General features: G+C 44.3%; 1 protein-coding gene across 1 annotated transcript in view; it reads left to right on the plus strand.

Moving 5' to 3' along the window:
- Positions 1–16,972: 16,972 nt before the first annotated feature.
- The window catches only part of NUP107 (nucleoporin 107), a 161,048-nt gene continuing 153,606 nt past the window's right edge, over positions 16,973–24,414 (plus strand). Inside the window, exons 1-2 of the mRNA XM_077265241.1 lie at positions 16,973–17,269; positions 20,897–20,985. Of these exons, the coding sequence (XP_077121356.1) occupies positions 17,259–17,269; positions 20,897–20,985 (100 nt within the window). The 5' untranslated portion in view covers positions 16,973–17,258. The remainder of the gene's footprint in view (positions 17,270–20,896; positions 20,986–24,414) is intronic.

Consider the following 24,414-nt stretch of genomic DNA (forward strand, 5'->3'; position numbering starts at 1 on the left):
GACTGCATCGATATTGCAGTGGACTGTGATATTCCATATGATGGCATCCAGAAAAAAAAGTATACAACGCAATTTTTTTTACGGGTTTCCTATTGATTTACTATATAGCATCCATTAGTTTAATTGTTCTACTCTGCCACATGCTTGTGCAACAGCTGAAAGCCAAATAGAAATATTAGCTGAATTATACAACTGACCTTGTTTTAGTTCTGACCTATGACGGAAGGCACTGATACCATTGTACTGAAGAATACTGGTATATTGTTGTAGCACAGGAAGCATCTGTTTGTGCATCTGATCTACTGGTAGCATAGAGGGTGGATGTGTCTGATATTGCTGATAAAATAATACATCTCTACCTTTTCACAGCAAGGCTGAAACTTTTCTTTCAAGGCAAACCACATGTAAACTGCTGATGACCACATATTTGTTTTACTGTTGTTTCACATTTCACCTGCTTCGATTCAGCAGCGCATTGGTTAATCTAAGGATGCTTGTAATTTAGGAGAGTAGAGAACTGGAAGTTTCAGGAAGCAGTATATTTTCTGTCCATTAAATGAATGTGCTGACTCAAATCCTACCCTAGTAAAAGGGAAATGACAAAGCAGAAGTGTTCTTAGCTTTTCTGTACTTCTGACACCACATATTTCCTCTTTTCAATGACAGTTCTAAAGCCTTAGTACTACTAGGACTCATTAACTACTTAATTACTGGAGAATTCATGACCAACCCGCTGGAGCTATGTGTACATTTAATAGCCCTTACAAACCTCACATCTGGGGACTTAGATCGATGATGACACATAAAGTACTTTATACATTATTTTTGTCTAAGGAGATGGACATATTACCCACATTCTCACTTGAAAAACACGTGTGTTACCATAATCTGTAATGTGAACTGTGCTATATGTTAATGGTGCTGTTTGGCAGTAGGGAAAGTAAACTCTTACCTTTCCTATTGCCAAACAACACACATCAGTAACGCCACTAACATATAGCACTGCAATGGTTGGGACTAGCCCAGAGTGGCAGGGGCTAAGCTGAAGGGACAGAGGCAGTTTACTGTCAGAACATCAGAAAGGGCCGTGTGTGTAAAAAGCAGACCTAAGGTCTGATCATTAAGCAGTGCCGCATGACATGGGTAACCCTAACGTGGGAGGAGACCGAGAGAAAGAGATAGTGAGATACTGGCGGAAGTGGAAGAGAAGTGACCGAAGGGATAGAGAGATCCATCAGAGACGGGTCCTGGGACATTCCTAGCAGTATGGCCCAGAGTTTATAGTTCATAAAGGTAACAGGCCTAGATGGGACAAAGTATGTGAGATGAAGAGAGTGCCCCAGGCGGGAGTTCCCGAGTGTCAGAGACAGACAAGATAAGTTTATTGACAATATAGTTCCCTAGAGGGGCAAGAAGATGCTGAACCAAGGGTTGAGAATAGGACTCTTTCTAACTGGACTAAAGTAATGAGCTGGGCTGTGGTGAAGTAGAAAGGAACGGTAAAGATAGAGAACAATCGAGTAAAGAGGAAGGAATTGAAAAAAAATGCTCCGTATTGGAAAGGAAACATTCATAAATCTGTGTACCAGCTATCTACTATATATAATCCCCTTCAAGTTATTGTGTAAAAAGTTTATTTTTGACTGGTGGTCTCTTTCATTGAACTGTCAGACATCTGTTCCTGGCCAACCAAATTCATCGGTTACATGCAGCCTACAAGGGTGTAGCTCCCCCACAAATCCACACACTCATCCAGGATCCCCACCTTGTTGTAACGTGCCAGGGTGTAAAAAATGAGTGCCTCACCTATGGCTACTACCTTGAGCCACGTTACATTTGTCCACACAAATAATGCTCCTCGTAAAGCCCACCAGTGTTCCCACATAGTACACATCCCCTTTTCTAGCCTCCACAGTGCCTACCACACGTAGTGTGATGGCTTCGTAGTGCCCCATACAGTATGATGTCCTCACATTAGATTCCCTCACACATAGTATGATCACCCTACAGCCTCCGCCGTCCATGCAGAATGATTCTTAATTACCCTCCACATACAGTATGATGTTCCCCAGCACAATACCTCACAACCCTAGTACACTTTATGATGCTCTTATAGCCACCCACACAATATGATGTACCCATAGCTCACTACAAACAGTATGATGCCTCCACAGCCCCCCAAAACATTATAATGCCCCCACAGATCTCCACACACAATTAAATGTCCCCACAGCCTAACACACAGTACGATGTCCCCACACAGTATGATGCTCCCAACAATTTCACAAGAAAAACAATTGTGTGCTTGGTTTTAACATAACTTTATTCTTTCATTAGTTATTTACAAGTTTATGACCACTTATAAAATGTGTTCAAAGTGCTGCCCATTGTGTTGGATTGTCAATGCAACCCTCTTCTCCCACTCTTGACACACTGATAGCAACACCGCAGAAGAAATGCTAGCACAGGCTTCCAGTATCTGTTGTTTCAGATGCTGGGGTCATCTGAAGGCAACTGTCTATGCTGTGAAGATACGAGATGTGCAGTATCTGAAACAACGGATACTCTTCCCATTGGAAAAAATAAAGTTGGATCCAAAATGGTGACTTCAAAATGGCCGCGATGGTTACCACCCATCTTGAAAAGTTTTTCCCCTCCAATATACTAATGTGCCACAAACAGGAAGTTGATATCACCAACCATTCCTATTTTATTTAGGTGTAGCCATATAAATGGCCCACCCTATATAATGCCCGCACAACCACCCCCCTCAGTTTGATGCTCCTCCAGTCCCCCCTCACACGGACAGTATCATACCCTAAAGAACCCACACACAGTATAATGACTCTCCACTGTTGCTCGCAATCAGTAGGATGCTACCTGTGCTCATCCCACACAGTACGTATGATGCCTAAACACAAACATCCCATTAGCCTTTGTGTACTGCTTTTCTGCTAAGCCATTCTTTGCTGCAGATCATATGAACTGAGAATTTCACGTGTCCGAAAGGTACTTCAGTCTCTGCACAGACTAAGCCATGGAGCAGGTGTGGCACCCCAGGATTCCGGATGCCACAGTGGTCTTACCTGCCTCCTGTGGAGGGTGATGCCATGCCTAGAAGCAAGAAGGAATCCCCTTAACAGGTAACACTTACATACAACACTTTTCTGACTCCAGACCAGAAGGGGGAGCTCTAGACCCGGTTCCATGGTAGCTTCCCTATAAGTCCTGGCTTGGAGGAGGAGTTAGAGGGCAGTCTGTGTGAGACAGTGAAGGGAGAGGAAGCACAGGAGGAGAGAGAAACTGGAGTGGAGCTGCGATTGGGCTCACTCCAGGTTTGAGCGCAAGAAACCGGACACCGGAGTCCGAGGTTGTGTGGGAACTGTATGCCCACAGCAGAAACCAGAGGGCAGGAGATTGCAGGTCTCCTGGCCACCACTGACACCCGATGGCACAGCAACAGATTAGAGCCCGGAGTCACCACAAGAGAAGGAACACCTGTAAAAAGGCTGTGTAAAAATATTTAAAAAAAAATTCAAAAATAAAGAAAAAAATATATATATTGTTCCAATAAATACATTTCTTTATGTAAATAAAAAAACAATAAAAGTACACCCATTTAGTATCGCCACGTCCGTAACGAGCCGACGTACAAAACTGTCCCACTAGTTAACCCCTTCAGTGAACATCGTAAAAAAAATAAAAAACGAGGCAAAAAATAATGCTTTATCATCATACCACCGAACAAAAAGTGGAATACCACGCGATCAAAAAGACGGATATAAAGAAACATGGTACCGCTGAAAACATCATCTTGTCCCGCAAAAAACGAGCTGCCAGTCAGTGTCATCAGCGGAAAAATAAAAAAGTTATAGCCCTCAGACTAAAGAGATGCAAAAATTAATATTTTTTACATAAAATAGTTTTTATTGTATAAAAGCGCGAAAACATAAAAAAGATATAAATGAGGTATCACTGTCATCGTACGGCCCGAAGAATAAAACTGCCTTATCAATTTTACCAAACGCAAAACAGTATAAATGCCCCCCCAAAGAAATTCATGAATTGCTGGTTTTTGTTCATTCTGCCTAACAAAAATCGGAATAAAAAGCAATCAAAAAACATCATGTGCCCAAAAATGGTACCAATAAAAATGTCAACTTGTCCCGCAAAAAACAAGACCTCCCAAGACTCTGTGGACCAAAATATGGAAAAATTATAGCTCTCAAAATGTGGTGGCACAAAAACTATTTTTTTTGCAATAAAAAGCATCTTTTATTGTGTGACAGCTGCCAAACATAAAAACCCGCTATAAAAACCCACTATAAATAGTAAATCAAACCCCCCTTTAGTTAGGGAAAAAATAATAAAATTTAAAAAAATGTATTTATTTCTATTTTCCCATTAAGGTTAGGGTTGGGGCTAAAGTTAGGGTTAGTGTTGGGGCTAAAGTTAGGGTTGGGTCTAAAGTTAGGGTTGGGCTGAAGTTAGGGTTAGTGTTGGGGCTAAAGTTAGGGTTGGGGCTAAAGTTAGGGTTAGGGTTGGGTCTAGAGTTGGGGTTAGGGTTTGGATTACGTTTACTGTTGGGTTAGGGGTGTGTCAGGTTTAGAGGTGTGGTTAGGGTTATGGTTAGGGTTGGGATTAGGGTCAGGGGTGTGTTGGGGTTAGGGGTGTGTTGGGTTGGGATTAGGGGTGTGTTCGGGTTAGGGGTATGGTTAGGGTTATGGTTAGTGTTGTGTTGGGGTTAAGGATGTGTTGGGGTTAGGGGTGTGGTTAGGGTTGGGATTAGGGTTAGGGGTGTGTTGAGGTTAGGGATGGAGGCAGAATTGGGGGGATTCCACTGTTTAGGCACATCAGGGGCTCTGCAAACACAACGTAACACCCACAGACCATTCCATCAAAGTCTGCATTCCAAAACGCCACTTCTTCCCTTCCGAGCCCCAACGTGCGCCCAAACAGTGGTTTATCCCCACATATGGGCTATCAGCGTACTCAAGACAAATTGGACAACAACTTTTGGGGTCCAAATTCTCCTGTTACTCTTGGGAAAATAAAAATTTGGGGGCTAAAAAATCATTTTTGTGGGAAAAAAATATTTTTTATTTTCACGGCTCTGCATTATAAACTGTAGTGAAACACTTGGGGGTTCAAAGTTCTCACAACACATCTAGATAAGTTCCTTGGGGGTCTAGTTTCCAATTTGGGGTCACTTGTGGGGGGTTCCTCCTGTTTAGGTACATCAGGGGCTCTGCAAACGCAACATGATGCCCGCAGACCATTCCATCAAAGTCTGCATTCCAAAACGCCACTTCTTCCCTTCCGAGCCCCGACGTGTGCCCAAACAGTAGTTTTCTCTCACTTATGGAGTATCCGCGTACTAAGGACAAATTGGACAACAACTTTTGGGGTCCAATTTCTCCTGTTACTCTTGGGAAAATACAAAACTGTGGGCTAAAAAAATCATTTTTGTGGAAAAAAAAGATTTTTTATTTTCACGGTTCTGCGTTAGAAACTTTAGTGAAACACTTGGGAGTTCAAAGTTCTCACAACACATCTTGAAATGTTCCTTTCGAGGTCTTATTTCCAATATGGGGTCGCTTGTGGGGGGTTTCTACTGTTTAGGTACATCAGGGGCTCTGCAAACGCAATGTGACGCCTGCAGACCATTCCATCTAAGTCTGCATTCCAAATGATGCTCCTTCCCTTCCGAGCTCTGCCATGCGCTCAAACGGTGGTTCCCCCCCACATATGGGGTATCAGCATTCTCAGGACAGATTTCGCAACAACTTTAGGCATCCAATTTGTCCCGTTACCCTTGAGAAAATAAACAATTGGGGGTGAAAAGATAATTTTTGTGAAAAAAATATGATTTTTTATTTTTACGGCTCTACATTATAAACTTCTGTGAAGCACTTGGGGGTTCAAAGTGCTCACCACATATCTAGATAAGTTCCTTAGGGGTTTACTTTCCAAAATGGTGTCACTTGTTGGGAGTTTCCACTGTTTAGGCACATCAGGGGCTCTCCAAACGCGACATGGCGTCCTATCTCAATTCCAACCAATTTTGCATTGAAAAGTCAAATGGCGCTCCTTCCCTTCCGAGCTCTGCCATGCGCCAAAACAGTGGTTTACCCCCACATATGGGGTATCGGCGTACTCAGGACAAATTGTACAACAACTTTTGGAGTCCAATTCCTCCTTGGTTAAAGAAAACAAATTGGATCTGAATTAATTTTTTGTGAAAAAAAGTTAAATGTTCATTTTTTTTAAACATTCCAAAAATTTCTGTGAAGCACCTGAGGAGTTAATAAACTTCTTAAAGGGACACTGTCATCTGAATTTGGAGGGAACAATCTTTAGCCATAGGGGCGGGGTTTTCGGGTGTTTGATGCACCCTTACCCGCCGGCTGCATGCTTGCTGCAATATGGGATTGAAGTTCATTCGCTGTCCTCCGTAGTACATGCCTGCACAAGGCAATCTTGCCTTGCGCAGGCGTGTACTATGGAGGACAGAGAATGAACTTCAATCCAATATTGCAGCCAGCATGCAGCCGGCAGGTAAGGAAAGGGTGCATCAAACACCCGAAAACCCCGCCTCTATGGCTAAAGATTGTTCCCTCCAAATTCAGGTGACAGTGTCCCTTTAAATATGGTTTTGACCACCTTGAGGGGTGCAGTTTTTAGAATGGTGTCACTTTTTGGTATTTTCTATCATATAGACCCCTCAAAGTGACTTGAAATGTGATGTGGTCCCTAAAAAAAAATGGTGTTGTAAAAATGAGAAATTGCTGGTCAACTTTTAACCCTTATAACTCCCTAACAAAAAAATTTTGGTTCCAAAATTGTGCTGATGTAAAGTAGACATGTGGGAAATGTTACTTATTAAGTATTTTGTGTAACATATCTCTGTGATTTAAGGGCATGAAAATTGGAAAATTGCGAAATTTTCTAAATTTTCGCCAACTTTCTGTTTTTTTTTTTTGCAAATAAACGCAAGTAATATCAAAGAAATGTTACCACTTCCATGAAGTACAATATGTCATGAGAAAACATTGTCAGAATCACCGGGATCCGTTGATGCGTTCCAGAGTTCTAACCTCATAAAGGGACAGTGGTCAGAATTGTAAAAATTGGCCCGGTCATTAACGTGCAAACGACCCTTGGGGGTAAAGGGGTTAAAGTTTATTTTACGCAATAAATCTTAGAATAATAATAATTACAACAATTGGATGTGTTTAAAAAAAAACAGACCTCACATGGACAGTACTCGTGGATGGGTATAGTCACATGACCAATTTTATACACGAACCAGCAGTCAGTATGAAAAAAATCCACTTTTTGGATGAGAATCGCCAATATATTTCAATGTTTGTGCAAAAAAATAGATGCAATAAGGATTATCCGAATTTACTTTTACTTATTCAGGAGAAGCCAGATTCAGGTTCCTGTCTACACGGAACCCAAGGAAAAAGAGGCTAGTTGGAAACACATTTGCATATAGCTGTTTCCAGAGTATGAGGGCAGCACACATGATGGTAAAAATTCAATGAGTAAGTACATTATCTAGTTAAAGGTATTGCTGTTATCACGACTATTGTGCACTATTTATTACATTGTCAAATGTGCTGTAAACACGTCTCAACATTCCAAAGACATACTGATAGGGAATTTAGATTGTGAGCCCCATTGGAGACAGCGATGATAATGTCTGTAGAGCACTGCAGAATATGTTAGCGCTATATAAAAATAAAGAATATTATTATAACATTGAAATTGCAACACCAAGAAGGAAAAATATGCTCACAGCATGTAGCAATGTTGTGTTAAAAAACTATTCTTGGGACACTTTCATGTTCCCTCCTTGAAAGCCTCTTCATCACATTGCTCACGTGGTCTCCAGACCAATCTCCAGCTATCATTACATCCATGGCAAAAGCAGGATTATTTCCTGTAGATAGACCTTTGTTCCAGCCTCCATGTCCTTCTTAAATCTATATCATGATAGCATTTGAGAATGGAGGCATGAGGTCAATGAAACATCTGTAGCTGGACACCTGACACATAGCCCAGTGTTGTGCAAACACCTTCTGATGGTTTGTGTAGACCAGTGTTCCCCAACTCCAGTAGTCAAGAGCCACCAACAGGTCATGTATTCAGGATTTCCTTAGTATTGCACACAGGTGGTAATTGCATCACCTGGACAGGCAAGCATTCAATCACCTGCGCAGTACTAAGGAAATCCTGAAAACATGACCTGTTGGTGGCTCTTGACGACCGGAGTTTGGGAACACTGGTGTAGACACTGTGGGACTACTTAGGCTTGGTATGTGACTTCTAATTTTATTTGCAGAATAGAATGGATCACATAGCGCCATTCTTTGACAAGATCCAGAGAGGCCTTCTCACCAGGAGACATCACACCAGTCCAACTCCCAATAATATGGTGTGGGTGGGATAATTAATGTAAGGTAGCTTTACTCTACTAGTCTTCATTCCAGATAGACTAACAGCTCGGTGTTATACTGATTTGGAGGTGGAATCAGCGGCCATTTAAACAAAGCGTCCCAGGACCCATTTTTCAAGACAACAGTGCCACGCTGCATGTTGGTCAGGCTACAGTGAGCAGCCAGATTGGTCTAAACATGCTACCATGGCCTGCAGCATCTCCGAACTTGTCTTCCATCGAGCATATCTGGGACATCACCAGTTGACATTTGCAAAAGGGGCTGGGGGCAGCAATTATGGTGATTTTTGTGCACAAATGCATTCAACGTGGCAGAACTTTCCTCAGACAACCATTGAAAATCTCATTGATAGCATGCCAAGGTCTGTAAGTGCATGTATTTCTCCGGGTGGCGTTCATACACAATACTGAATAAATCAAGATGTATTGAAAATGTTATTTCCATTTTTTGATCATACGCACATCATTAATATGTCTACTTGTCTTTTGTAGTGGTAGTGGCTAAAATTATCCAAACATCTGTAGCAAAATGCACGTGAAAATAATGACTGCAAGGTCTGACAATACAGATTGTCTGCAGGATTTCTGTAGAATACTTTGTTACCACAAGAGGGCTCTGTCCACATGCTGATGTTTTCATAATATCAAATACTATTTCACAATTGCTCTATTCTCATTGCCCAGGACGATTTTTAGCTTTTCTGCAGTTTTAGGTGAAAATGTAAATGGCGCCCCTCCCTACAGCGCAATATAAGCTTGCAGTGAACAAATGCAATTCTGTTTTTCTTCAATTGAGTTTGCTTTTATAATATTCATTCATTTATTATTTAGTTCTCTTAGGAAACTCCAGCAAGTAATCATCTGGCTTAAACTATATACTGCAGTTCTGCAGTATATTGTACAAATTGCTGTCTCCTATGAACAAATACATCACCTGCATTATCATTAGGTATACATCATCACCTTCAGTACAGGATTACGTCACCAGCACCACTATGAATACAGCGGCGGAAATAAGTATTTGATCCCTTGCTGATTTTGTAAGTTTGCCCACTGACAAAGACATGAACAGTCTATAATTTTAAGGGTAGGTTAATTTTAACATTGAGAGATAGAATATCAAAAATAAAATCCAGAAAATCACATTGTATAAATTCTATAAATTTATTTGCATTTTGCAGTGAGAAATAAGTATTTGATCCCTCTGGCAAGCAACACTTAATACTTAAGACTTAATGCGCAAAACCCTTGTTGGCAAGCACAGCAGTCAGACTTTTTAGTAGTTGATGATGAGGTTTGCACACATGTCAGGAGGAATTTTGGTCCACTCCTCTTTGCAAATCATTTCTAAATCATTTAGATTTTGAGGCTGTCACTTGGCAACCCAGAACTCCCTTCATAAGTTTTCTATGGGATTAAAGTCTGGAGACTGGCTAGGCCAATCCATGACCTTAATGTGCTTCTTTTTGAGCCACTCCTTTGTTGCCTTGGCTGTATGTTTTGGGTCATTTTCTTCCTGGAAGACCCAGCCAAGACCCATTTTTAATGTCCTGGTGGAGGGAAAGAGGTCTTCACTCAAGATTTTATGGTACATGGCTCTATCCATTCTCGCATTGAAGCTGGGCTTTCAGTGAAGCAGCCTAGCAACTTTGGAAAGCTATTAACCTGCCAATTAACCCCATATCTGCAAATTAATAGAATTTTGGAACGTGACAGGTTCCCTTTAAAGGATTATTTTGGAGCCATGTTCTTCGCCATAGTTGCTGCTCACCTCCCGATGCAGAAGTGACTGGACCCAGAATAACTCTTTAAAGTGGTTGCACGTCTGAACACCAGATGGAGGAAGCTTCATGTGCTAGATTTTGCTAGGACTTCAAGAATGGAAGATGCCCGGACATCCCAGGCTGGTCCCCAATTAAACTTGTCATACAGCTTCATCAGGCACTAATAGGTCCACATCTCATTCTAAGTAAAATACCTCATACTTGGCTCCTGAATCGGATCAAGTCGAGTGATCTTTGTCCCCCAGCAGTCAGGCGACATTGTAATGTCAAACGAATGCTGCAGCCCATTAGCGACCAGCCGACCACTGATGGGCTGCAGCCTTCACATTTCTGTCAAATGGAAGAGTTCCATTTAACGACTTGTTTAGTAATAGAAGGTTTTGGCCGCATGAGACAAATCTCTGGAGACTAGGAAACTGCAGACTGCTGAACTGTGACCTAAAGCGGTGTGCACACAATTTCCCAGTATTTCAGGTGTAAGAGGGCTGCCACATGGCCGCCTAGATGTGATTAGCATTTCGCACTCGCATGCCAGAGACACATTTGTCTTCTTTCCATAGCAGTGATTGAGAGAAGCATGTAGTCAGCACGTAACCGCAAGTATGCAAATAGCCATGGACGGACAGACCGCACGTGCCACCTGTGCGGCTGCTGCGGGACCCGGAGGTGGAGGAGGGTCCCTGCAGAGTGGCTAATGAGGGCAATCTGGCCTGTTTATCCGGCCCCGAGGGGCCCCTGACCAGATTGCCCTCATGTGCGGCGGCCAGGGAGTGATCCCTGCAGCTCCGCTGCCTACAAGAGAAAATAGCAGCAGAGCTGCAGGGATCCGTCCTGCTTCCTGCCCTCGCTTTCTCTCACACAGACAGCCCAGCTGGATGACGTCATCATTCAGCGGTTGGCTGTGCCAAAGAGAGGAAGCTGCCGACGTTGATGCTGCAGCAGAGCGGTGATTGTGTGTGCGTGCATGCGTAGCGCTGTCGTGGAATGTGCAGAGAGGTGAATCGTGCTGTGTGTGTGTAGGGTGAGGAGAGGGCAATGATGGGGCAGATGGGGTGAAGGCAATGATAGGGTGATGGAGAGGGCAATGATGGGGTGGTGTGGGAGGAGGAAATGATGGAAGTGGTGGAATGGGCAATGATGGGGATGGTGGGGAGGAGGAAATGATGGGGGTGGAGGGAGAGAAGACAATGTTGGAGGTGGGGGAGAAGGTAATGATGGTAATGGAAAAGACAATGATGGGAGTGGTGGGAAAGGAGGCAATGAATGGGGGGGTGTAAAGAACAATGATGGGGGTGATGGAGAAGGCAATGATGGGGTGGTAGGGGAGAAAGCAATGATGGAGGTGGTGGAAAGGGCAATGATGAGTTGGTGGGGGAAAAAGCAATGATGAAGGTGGTGGAAAGAACAATGATGGGGTGGAGGGAGAGAATGCAATGATGGTGGTGGTGGAAAGGGCAATAATGGGGTGGTGGGGGAAGAGGAAATGATCAAGGTGGTGGAAAGGGCAATGATGGGGTGGTGTGGGAAAAAGCAATGATGGTGGTAGTGGAATGGACAATGATGGTGGTGGTGGAAAGGGCAATAATGGGGGTGGGGGAGGAAATGATGGAGGTGGTGGAATGGGCAATGATGGGAGTGGTGTGGGGAAAAGACAATGATGGGGTGGTGGGGGAGGAGGAAATGATGGAGGTGGAATGGGCAATGATATGTGTTATGATCCTTAGTGGCTGAGAATCACAGAACTGACTAGCTAAGTAACTGAACATAGGACGAGCTCTAGGGAGGTGGTAACTGGACTGACCGCAATCCTGATCCTAACCGCACACACTAAAGGTAGCCGGTGAACGTGCCTGAATTCCTAGACGTCTCGACGCAGCCTGAGAAACTAGCTACCCCTAGAGAGAAAGCAAAGACCTCACTTGCCTCAGAGAAATAACCCCAAAGATATAGAAAAGCCCCCAACAAATAAAAACGGTGAGGTAAGGGGAAAATACAAACATAGAAATGAAACAGATTCAGCAAATGAGGCCCGCTAATACTAGATAGCAGAAGATAGATAGGAAACTGTGCGGTCAGTAGAAAACCCTATACAAAATATCCACGCTGAGAATTCAAGAACCCCCACACCAACTAACGGTGTGAGGGGAGAAACTCAGCCCCCTAGAGCTACCAGCAAGCGAGGAAATCACATACTAGCAAGCTGGACAAAGACTAACAATAAACCAAGAAACATTTTGAACACTGATAAGCAAAAAATGAACAAACAGAAACTTAGCTTCTCTTGGAGAGACTGATAACGAAGGTAATCTGGAGTGATCAAAATAGCACTGAATACATCGACAGCAGGCAACAACTGAAAGTCCAGGTGAGCTAAATAGGAAACCAACTAGCAGATAACGAGACAGCTGATCCCAGCCACAGACCCGCAGAATGACAAAAAGAGCCTCCAGAGGGAGCCCAAAGATAGCACTCACACAGTACCACTTGTGACCACAAGAGGGAGCCCAAAAACAGAGTTCACAACAGATATGGGGTGGTGGGGGAGAAAGCAATGATAGTGTTGGTGGAGAAGGCAATGATGGAGGTGGTGAAGAGAGCAATCATGGGGTGGGGGAGAGGACAATGAGGGGTGTGGGGGATTGGGATGGGAGGAAGGGGGACTTATAATGGACTTAGGAATAGGGGGAGGTGGAGGAAGACATTATTATCGCTTATTAGTATAGAGTGTACGTACTTATGTATAGCGCCACCCTTAGGCCGCAGTCACACTACAGCGAGATACGGCCGAGTCTCGCAGGTTAAAACCAAGCTCTGGCACCGGCACTCTAGAGCGGAACGTGCGGCTCCATGTATTGCTAAGCGGCCGCACGCTCCGCTCCGGAGTGCCGGTGCCAGAGCATAGTTTTAACCTGCGAGACTCGGCCGTATCTAGCTGTAGTGTGACTCCGGCCTTAGTTACATAGTTTCCTCTTTTATTATGTATTACACCGTCCCTTATTACATCCTCTCTAGTTATATATGGTGCCATCCCTTATTATATAGCTTCCTTTGCTGTTATGTACAGTACTGTCTCTTACATAGTGCATTCCTGTTATTTTTGTTATTCACAGCGCCCTCTTTTATTACATAGTCCCAGGGCCGGACTGGCCATAGGGCACTTCTGGCAAATGCCAGAAGGGCCGGTGCCAGTGGTGGGCCGCTCAATCCGCCGCCCCCGCCGTCGCATTCAACTATACCGGCGTATAGACGCCGGTACAGTTGAATGCAATGATGGAGGAGAGAGCGTCTACAGACGCTCCTCTCCCATCATTCCCCGCTCTGCCTCTGACACTGCGGGTGCGCGATGACGTCATATCATCGCGCACCTGCTGTGTCCCGGGCAGACTGCAGCTGCTGAGACAGGAGCAGGAACCAGGAAGCAACGCTGGGCACGAGGAGAGGTGAGGAGAGTTTTTTTTTTTTCTGGACTGTGGGGCCATTCTCGGAGGAGGTGAGGGGAGGAAGAGAAGAGATGTGGGCTGTATATAGTTCTCTGTGGGCTGTGCTCTGTGCTGTATACTGCTGTGGGCTGTATATAGTTCTCTGTGGGCTGTGCTCTGTGCTGTATACCACTGTGGGCTGTATTTAGTTCTCTGTGGGCTGTGCTCTGTGCTGTATATAGTTCTCTGTGGGCTGTGCTCTGTGCTGTATACTACTGTGGGCTGTATATAGTTCTCTGTGGGCTGTGCTCTGTGCTGTATACTGCTGTGGGCTGTATATAGCTCTCTGTGGGCTGTGCTCTGTGCTGTATACTACTGTGGGCTGTATATAGTTCTCTGTGGGCTGTGCTCTGTGCTGTATACTGCTGTGGGCTGTATATAGCTCTCTGTGGGCTGTGCTCTGTGCTGTATACTACTGTGTGCTCTGTGCTATATATAGTTCTCTGTGGGCTGTGCTCTGTGCTGTATACTGCTGTGGGCTATATATAGTTCTCTGTGGGCTGTGCTGTATACTGCTGTGGGCTGTATATAGTTCTCTGTGGGCTGTGCTCTGTGCTGTATACTGCTCTGTGCTATATATAGTTCTCTGTGGGCTGTGCTCTGTGCTGTATACTGCTGTGGGCTGTATATAGTTCTCTGTGGGCTGTGCTCTGTGCTGTATACTGCTGTGGGCTGTATATAGTTCTCTGTGGGCTGTGCTCTGTGCTGTATACTACTGTGGGCTGTATATAGTTCTCTGTGGGCTGTGCTCTGTGCTGTATACTGCTGTGGGCTGTATATAGCTCTCTGTGGGCTGTGCTCTGTGCTGTATACTACTGTGTGCTCTGTGCTATATATAGTTCTCTGTGGGCTGTGCTCTGTGCTGTATACTGCTGTGGGCTGTATATAGTTCTCTGTGGGCTGTGCTCTGTGCTGTATATTGCTGTGGGCAGTATATAGTTATCTGTGGGCTGTGCTCTGTGCTGTATACTACTGTGGGCTGTATATAGTTCTCTGTGGGCTGTGCTCTGTGCTGTATACTTCTGTGGGCTGTATATAGCTCTCTGTGGGCTGTGCTCTGTGCTGTATACTACTGTGTGCTCTGTGCTATATATAGTTCTCTGTGGGCTGTGCTCTGTGCTGTATACTGCTGTGGGCTGTATATAGTTCTCTGTGGGCTGTGCTCTGTGCTGTATACTGCTGTGGGCTGTATATAGTTCTCTGTGGGCTGTGCTCTGTGCTGTATACTACTGTGGGCTGTATATAGTTCTCTGTGGGCTGTGCTCTGTGCTGTATACTGCTGTGGGCTGTATATAGCTCTCTGTGGGCTGTGCTCTGTGCTGTATACTACTGTGTGCTCTGTGCTATATATAGTTCTCTGTGGGCTGTGCTCTGTGCTGTATACTGCTGTGGGCTGTATATAGTTCTCTGTGGGCTGTGCTCTGTGCTGTATACTGCTGTGGGCTGTATATAGTTCTCTGTGGGCTGTGCTCTGTGCTGTATACTGCTGTGGGCTGTATATAGCTCTCTGTGGGCTGTGCTCTGTGCTGTATACTACTGTGGGCTGTATATAGTTCTCTGTGGGCTGTGCTCTGTGCTGTATACTGCTGTGGGCTGTATATAGCTCTCTGTGGGCTGTGCTCTGTGCTGTATACTACTGTGTGCTCTGTGCTATATATATATATATATTCTATGAGGGTTACATACTCTGGGGTGGCTGCATTATACTCTGTGGGGTGGCTGCATTATACTCTGGGGTGGCTGCATTATACTCTGGGGTGGCTGCATTATACTCTGGGGTGGCTGCATTATACTCTGGGGTGGCTGCATTATACTATATGTGGGCTGCATTATACTGTATCGAGGACTATGGGGAATACGTTATACTATATGAAGAACTATGGGGTGCATTATACTATGGGAAGTGAATTGTACTACATGGATGACTGTGGCGGTGCATTATACTATATGGAGCACTATGAGGATTGTATTATGCTATATGGAGGACTATGAGGATTGTATTATGCTATATGGAGGACTATGAGGAGTGTATTATACTATGTGGAGGACTGAGCAGTGTATTTTAATATATGGAGGACTATAGGGAGTGTATTATACTATATGGAGGACTATGGAGCACATTATAATATATGGAGGACTATGGGGTGTATTTTACTAAACAAGTAAAATGCTGCATATTCGGATTGTTTTTGCTGGAACAAAAAGCCTTGTTGTCAGCAGCACATTGCCAGTGTAAACTGTAGATGTGCTGCTGAAAACATGATACTGTATGGTGATCTATTAGTGATCGTTCTGTCTCATCATTATTCCTCAGCTGGTGGAAAGAGGCCGGGAAACAAGCGTTGAACAACTTCAGTATTGTCGATCAAACTCGTTTAGCGGCCTGAACTCAGCGCACGTAAATACAACAGAAAGGCTTCTGTGTGATGTGCAATATGTTAGCATTTGGGGACCCATTTTAAACTTTGCCTAGGGCCCCACTTTGCCTAAAACCGGCCCTGCCTACAAGTGTACAAAGATATTATACAGTCACCATGTGACAAGTGGGCCTGTGTGACTTCAAATGCCAGGGCTGAATTTTAGTCCCAGTCCGGCCCTGCATAGTCCCCTCTCTTTTCCGATATAAAATGACTGCTGATGGAGGAGCCGGTGACCAGACTAACAGTCCATTATCTCCTCCATTAGAAAAGCTTTCCCATGCTCCATCAGCCATCATTGCATTATGCAACTAACAAGACAGGACGGTATGTAATAAAAAACAGGGGTCTATATAATCCAATATGTAAGGGACGGTGCTGTACATAACAAGATAGGGAACTATGTAATAAGGGACGGCAATATACATAATAAAGCAGACTATGTAATATAAATACATGTATGTGTGGCTATATATCTATACATAGCTTTTTCCCCCCATAAAAGGAGGGGGGCCCAAACACATTTCTTGCACAGGAGCCCCAAGCTGTCAGCGTCCGCCCCTGCAAATAGTGTAAGGTCACATGACTGCCGGCTCATATGGGAAAGCGTGGCCGAGTGCTGTCCCAATCCAATAATCTATCATAGTGACTGCATACTATAATTGCCCAGAGCCTGGACAACACATTTAGCAAAAACGTCCCTGCTTGAGGCCATTATTGGTGTTTATACAGCAGAGTTACAGTTACAAAGCAACAGGGCGCAAATGTTCTCATGTTCACCATTGGAGGTGGTGGGGGCACATAATTCCCAGTCTGTTATGTAGCTGCACAGCTCTAGAACATGACATGCGCTGTGAGACTGTACACATGGGTTATGCCGCGTGCTGCAGCTGCTGACTGACACAGACAGACAGACAGACAGACACGGCACACAGCCTGTGCACACAGTCCTGGCACGCTCCATCCACAAACATGGCTGCTAGTGAGTGACGTGCAGCCCGGAAGTTGGGCGCGCTGACTGCTGACGCTTTCCGGAGGCCTGCGCTTCTCACTGGTTGTCTGTGAGGAGATTGTCAGCAGCCACCGAGCGAGAAGCCTGTGCTCGTGTGTGCACATGATGGAAAGGTACAGCGGGGCACACATGGCGGGCGGGCTCCTGGGTGGCTGCCATGTCAGCGGCTAATAAGTGCGGCGACCTGCTGCTATACGGAGAAGTGTCATATAGTCATGGTTGTAATATCCATCAATCCTGTGGGGAGCGCCCTGGAGACATCCGTCCTAGGATCCTAGGACATGGCTGCTGTGTCACCATCACTAGTGGCCATCCATCTGGCTCTGCGACATTGCGATTGCCATAATGTCGGACTGGCCACCAGTCACAAGCCGTCACTTGCCTTCTCTAAGCTTGGTAGCCATTTATTCACTACAGACAGGTTCCCAGGGTTGTCGGGTGATTTTTTATTCAGTAGCCAACATGTACAGTATATCAACACATGGGGAATCCTCAGGAGCCACAACGATGAGCACCATGTCTGTGCCTCAGTGTGCAGGTGATTTATCACCGAGGCATCATTTCGTTCTTTATATGGACATATATGGACACAGTGACAGTGCACTCCCTCGCTGGCTTTGATGAGAAGTGACAAGCTGGCAAGAGAGCGCATTGTAAGGAGAAAACCCAGTGAGCAGAGACCAGCCCCAACCCCGCAAATGACTGAGGGTTTTTTAGCCTCTTCGTAAGGGGAGTGAATGGAGTTAGTTTTTTTTTTTCAAATGCAGTATACAGGTCCTTCTCAAAAAATTAGCATATAGTGTTAAATTTCATTATTTACCATAATGTAATGATTACAATTAAACTTTCATATATTATAGATTCATTATCCACCAACTGAAATTTGTCAGGTCTTTTATTGTTTTAATACTGATGATTTTGGCATACAACTCCTGATAACCCAAAAAACCTGTCTCAATAAATTAGCATATCAAGAAAAGGTTCTCTAAACGACCTATTACCCTAATCTTCTGAATCAACTAATTAACTCTAAACACATGCAAAAGATACCTGAGGCTTTTAAAAACTCCCTGCCTGGTTCATTACTCAAAACCCCCATCATGGGTAAGACTAGCGACCTGACAGATGTCAAGAAGGCCATCTTTGACACCCTCAAGCAAGAGGGTAAGACCCAGAAAGAAATTTCTCAACAAATAGGCTGTTCCCAGAGTGCTGTATCAAGGCACCTCAATGGTAAGTCTGTTGGAAGGAAACAATGTGGCAGAAAACGCTGTACAACGAGAAGAGGTGACCGGACCCTGAGGAAGATTGTGGAGAAGGACCGATTCCAGACCTTGGGGAACCTGAGGAAGCAGTGGACTGAGTCTGGTGTGGGAACATCCAGAGCCACCGTGCACAGGCGTGTGCAGGAAATGGGCTACAGGTGCCGCATTCCCCAGGTAAAGCCACTTTTGAACCATAAACAGCGGCAGAAGCGCCTGACCTGGGCTACAGAGAAGCAGCACTGGACTGTTGCTAAGTGGTCCCAAGTACTTTTTGCTGATGAAAGCAAATTTTGCATGTCATTCGGAAATCAAGGTGCCAGAGTCTGGAGGAAGACTGGGGAGAAGGAAATGCCAAAATGCCTGAAGTCCAGTGTCAAGTACCCACAGTCAGTGATGGTGTGGGGTGCCATGTCAGCTGCTGGTGTTGGTCCACTGTGTTTCATCAAGGGCAGGGTCAATGCAGCTAGCTATCAGGAGATTTTGGAGCACTTCATGCTTCCATCGGCTGAAATGCTTTATGGAGATGAAGATTTCATTTTTCAGCACGACCTGGCACCTGCTCACAGTGCCAAAACCACTGGTAAATGGTTTACTGACCATGGTATTACTGTGCTCAATTGGCCTGCCAACTCTCCTGACCTGAACCCCATAGAGAATCTGTGGGATATTGTGAAGAGAAAGTTGAGAGACGCAAGACCCAACACTCTGGATGAGCTTAAGGCCGCTATTGAAGCATCCTGGGCCTCCATAACATCTCAGCAGTGTCACAGGCTGATTGCCTCCATGCCACGCCGCATTGAAGCAGTCATTTCTGCCAAAGGATTCCCAACCAAGTATTGAGTGCATAACTGAACATTATTATTTGATGGTTTTTTTGTTTGTTATTAAAAAACACTTTTATTTGATTGGACGGGTGAAATATGCTAATTTATTGAGACAGGTTTTTTGGGTTATCAGGAGTTGTATGCCAAAATCATCAGTATTAAAACAATAAAAGACCTGACAAATTTCAGTTGGTGGATAATGAATCTATAATATATGAAAGTTTAATTGTAATCATTACATTATGGTAAATAATGAAATTTAACACTATATGCTAATTTTTTGAGAAGGACCTGTATGGTGAAAATGACTGTCACTGAGCTGCATATGATGGCAGGTGCGCATGAGCACCAGCTACCATTAATGTAGTTGTCAATGTCAGGGATTAACACTGGCTTTTAAATAGTTAAGAGCAGTGATTAGCTCTCAGCTCTGCTGCTGTTAGACACAGATGCCGGCTATGTAACATACATGGCATTTACCGTAAGGCTACTTTCACACTAGCGTCGGGCTCGGCCCATCGCAGTGCGTCAGGCCGAGGTTCCCGACGCTAGCGTTGTTTCCGCCGCACAACGGGGGCAGCGGATGCATTTTTCCAGCGCATCCGCTGCCCCATTGTGAGGTGCGGGGAGGTGGGGGCGGAGTTCCAGCCGCGCATGCGCGGTCGGAAAAGGTGGACCGTCGGGAGCAAAAAACGTTACATGTAACGTTTCTTGCTCCCGACAGTCCGCCACAGCACGGCGCAACCGTCGCACGACGGTTGCGACGTGTGTCATTGCGTCGCAAATGCGTCGCTAATGTTAGTCAATGCAGAAAAAACGCATCCTGCAAGCACTTTTGCAGGATGCGTTTTTTCGGCAAAACGACGCATTGCGACGTAATGCAGTTAACGCCAGTGTGAAAGTAGCCTAAGCGTGGACAGTGCAGCTCCTGAGCTCGCTCCACAATCGGGCACCCCAGAAATGATGTGCCTTTATTTTACATTAAGTGGTTAAATATAACGTGTCAGCAGATGAAAAGTGGCAGGTTTTGCTCTTACTTCATTCTCGCTGCTCCCTTGAGAATTCAGTGTTTTGTTTTTAAATGTATTTATTACCCCTATACCGTCCCAGAGATATGGGCCTTTTTATGTAGTGCTGAATTGTATAACCTATACTAAGGGGCATGACTCACAGGATTCTTTGGGGACATGTCTTCAGGCTGCCCTGCATTATTACCCTGTAAGCCACGCTTCTTTGGTAAAGACCATGAATATTCTCTCTGGAACTCTATGGTGGATTTAAGAAAATAACTGAATAATCAGGAGAGAAGCAAGAATAAAGTAAGAGCAAAAATCGGCCACTTTTGACCTGGTGACAGTTGTCTTTAAAGTCCCAGAAAGCCTTATTACCCCCTTCCCTGCTGATTCAGGACAGCTGACCTAGTGGAGTACAGCAATCTAACATGCCTTATCCAGACCACCTCACTGGTTGCTTGCTGGGGCATACAGAAAAGATTTGCATAAAATGTTGTTTTCTCTATCTGTTATGTAGATTACCTATGGTTCAATCTCTGGCTTCTTCAAGAGCTTTGCTTAACTCTTGTACTTCTCTTAACTATATACTGAAGCGACCATTAATAACTAAGTGCTGTTACCTAATTCTTCTTTTGCAGGAGGACACATGGGGATATGTCCCCCGTTATTCGGGACGCTGAAATCTCCAGGACAGCTCAACGCCAAAGTTCTCATCAAAGACTTTCATGTATCCTTTACCGATACTGTTTTTATAGAATTTTTTTTTTCTTCTGAAAGTAGGAGAATGGTTTCCATGTGCCAGGATATATATATATATATATATATATATATATATATATATATATATATATATATATATATATATATATATATATATATAGTTAGGTCCATATATATTTGGACAGAGACAACATTTTTCTAGTTTTGGTTATAGACATTACCACAATGAATTTTAAACAAAACAATTCAGATGCAGTTGAAGTTCAGACTTTCCGCTTTCATTTGAGGGTATCCACATTAAAATCGGATGAAGGGTTTAAGAGTTTCAGCTCCTTAACATGTGCCACCCTGTTTTTAAAAGGACCAAAAGTAATTGGACAGATTCAATAATTTTAAATAAAATGTTCATTTCTAGTACTTGGTTGAAAACCCTTGGCTGGCAATGACTGCCTTAAGTCTTGAACTCATGGACATCACCAGACGCTGTGTTTCCTCCTTTTTGATGCTCCGCCAGGCCTTCACTGCGGTGGTTTTCAGTTGCTGTTTGTTTGTGGGCCTTTCTGTCTGAAGTTTAGTCTTTAACAAGTGAAATGCATGCTCAATTGGGTTGAGATCAGGTGACTGACTTGTCCATTCAAGAATATTCCACTTCTTTGCTTTAATTAACTCCTGGGTTTCTTTGGCTTTATGTTTTGGGTCATTGTCTATCTGTAGTATGAAATGACGACCAACCAGTTTGGCTGCATTTGGCTGGATCTGAGCACACAGTATGGGTCTGAATACCTCAGAATTCATTTGGCTGCTTCTTTCCTGTGTCACATCATCAATAAACACTAGTGACCCAGTGCCACTGGCAGCCATGCATGCCCAAGCCATCACACTGCCTCCACCATGTTTTACAGATGATGTGGTATGCTTTGGATCATGAGCTGTACCAAGCCTTCGCCATACTTTTCTCTTTCCATCATTCTGGTAGAGGTTGATCTTGGTTTCATCTGTCCAAAGAATGTTATCCCAGAACTGTGCTGGCTTTTTTAGATGTTTTATAGCAAAGTCCAGTCTAGCCTTTTTATTCTTGATGCTTATGAGCGGCTTGCACCGTGCAGTGAACCCTCTGTATTTACTTTCATGCAGTTTTCTCTTTATAGTAGATTTGGATATTCATACGCCGACCTCCTGGAGAGTGTTATTCACTTGGTTGGCTGTTGTGAAGGGGTTTCTCTTCACCATGGAGATTATTCTTCTATCCTCCACCACTGTTGTCTTCCGTGGACGCCCAGGTCTATTTGCATTGATGAGTTCACCAGTGCTTTCTTTCTTTCTCAGGATGTACCAAACTGTAGATTTTGCCACTCCTAATATTGTAGCAATTTATCGGCATGTTTTTTTCTGTTTTCGCAGCTTAACCCCTTCCTGACATCGGACGTACTATCCCGTCGAGGTGGGGTGGGCCCCCATGACCACGGACGGGATAGTACGTCCAGCGCGATCGGCGGCGCTCACGGGGGGAGCGCGGCCGATCGCGGCTGGGTGTCAGCTGCCTATCGCAGCTGACATCCGGCACTATGTGCCAGGAGCGGTCACGGACCGCTCCCGGCACATTAACCCCCGGCACACCGCGATCAAACATGATCGCGATGTGCCGGCGGTGCAGCTAAGCATCGCGCAGGGAGGGGGCTCCCTGCGGGCTTCCCTGAGCCCCCCGCAGCAACGCGATGTGATCGCGTTGCTGCGAGGGTCTTACCTCCCTCCCTGCCTGCTCCAGACCCGGATCCAAGATGGCCGCGGATCCGGGTCCTGCAGGGAGGGAGGTGGCTTCACAGAAGCCTGCTCAGAGCAGGCACTGTGAAGCAGCCTGCGCTTCTCTCAGATCGGTGATCTGTCAGAGTGCTATGCAAACTGGCAGATCACCGATCTGTATTGTCCCCCCCTGGGGTAAAGTAAAAAAGTAAAAAAAAAAATTTCCAAATGTGTAAAAAAAAAAAAAAAAAAATCCAAAATAATGAAACAAAAAAATAAATATTCCCATAAATACATTTCTTTATCTAAATAAAATAAAAAAAACAATAAAAGTAAACGTATTTAGTATCGCCACATCCGTAACGACCCGACCTATAAAACTGGCCCACTAGTTAACCCCTTCAGTAAACACCGTAAGAAAAAAAAAAAAAAACGAGGCAAAAAACAACGCTTTATTATCATACCGCCGAACAAAAAGTGGAATAACACGTGATCAAAAAGACAGATATAACTAACCATGGTACCGCTGAAAGCGTCATCTTGTCCCGCAAATAACGAGCCGCCATACAGCATGATCAGCAAAAAAATAAAAAAGTTATAGTCCTGAGAATAAAGCGATGCAAAAATAATTATTTTTTCCATAAAATAGTTTTTATCATATAAAAGCGCCAAAACATAAAAAAATAATATAAATGAGGTATCACTGTAATCGTACTGACCCGAAGAATAAAACTGCTTATCAATTTTACCAAACGCGGAACGGTATAAACGCCTCTCCCAAAAGAAATTCATGAATAGCTGGTTTTTGGTCATTCTGCCTCACAAAAATCGGAATAAAAAGCGATCAAAAACTGTCACATGTCCGAAAATGTTACCAATAAAAACGTCGACTCGTCCCGCAAAAATCAAGACCTCACATGACTCTGTGGACCAAAATATGGAAAATTTATAGCTCTCAAAATGTGGTAACGCAAAAAATATTTTTTGCAATGAAAAGCGTCTTTCAGTGTGTGACGGCTGCCAATCATAAAAATCCGCTAAAAAACTCGCTATAAAAGTAAATCAAACCCCCCTTCATCACCCCCTTAGTTAGGGAAAAAAAAAAAATGTATTTATTTCCATTTTCCCATTAGGGCTAGGGTTGGAGCTAGGGTTAAGGCTACAGTTAGGGTTGGGGCTAAAGTTAGGGTTAGGGTTGGGGCTAAAGTTACGGTTAGGGTTTAGATTACATTTACGGTTGGGAATAGGGTTAGGATTAGGGTTAGGGGTGTGTCAGGGTTAGAGGTGTGGTTAGGGTTACTGTTGGGATTAGGGTTAGGGGTATGTTTGGATTAGGGTTTCAGTTATAATTGGGGGGTTTCCACTGTTTCGGCACATCAGGGGCTCTCCAAACGCGACATGGCGTCCGATCTCAATTCCAGCCAATTCTGCGTTGAAAAAGTAAAACAGTGCTCCTTCCCTTCCGAGCTTTCCCGTGTGCCCAAACAGGGGTTTACCCCAACATATGGGGTAGCAGCGTACTCGGGACAAATAGGACAACAACCTTTGGGGTCCAATTTCTCCTGTTACCCCTGGGAAAATACAAAACTGGGGGCTAAAAAATAATTTTTGTGGGAAAAAAAAAAAAAATTATTTTCACGGCTCTGCGTTATAAACTGTAGTGAAACACTTGGGGGTTCAAAGTTCTTACAACACA

This window comes from Ranitomeya variabilis, chromosome 5, assembly GCF_051348905.1.
Source record: "Ranitomeya variabilis isolate aRanVar5 chromosome 5, aRanVar5.hap1, whole genome shotgun sequence".
In the NCBI taxonomy this organism is placed as follows: domain Eukaryota; kingdom Metazoa; phylum Chordata; class Amphibia; order Anura; family Dendrobatidae; genus Ranitomeya; species Ranitomeya variabilis.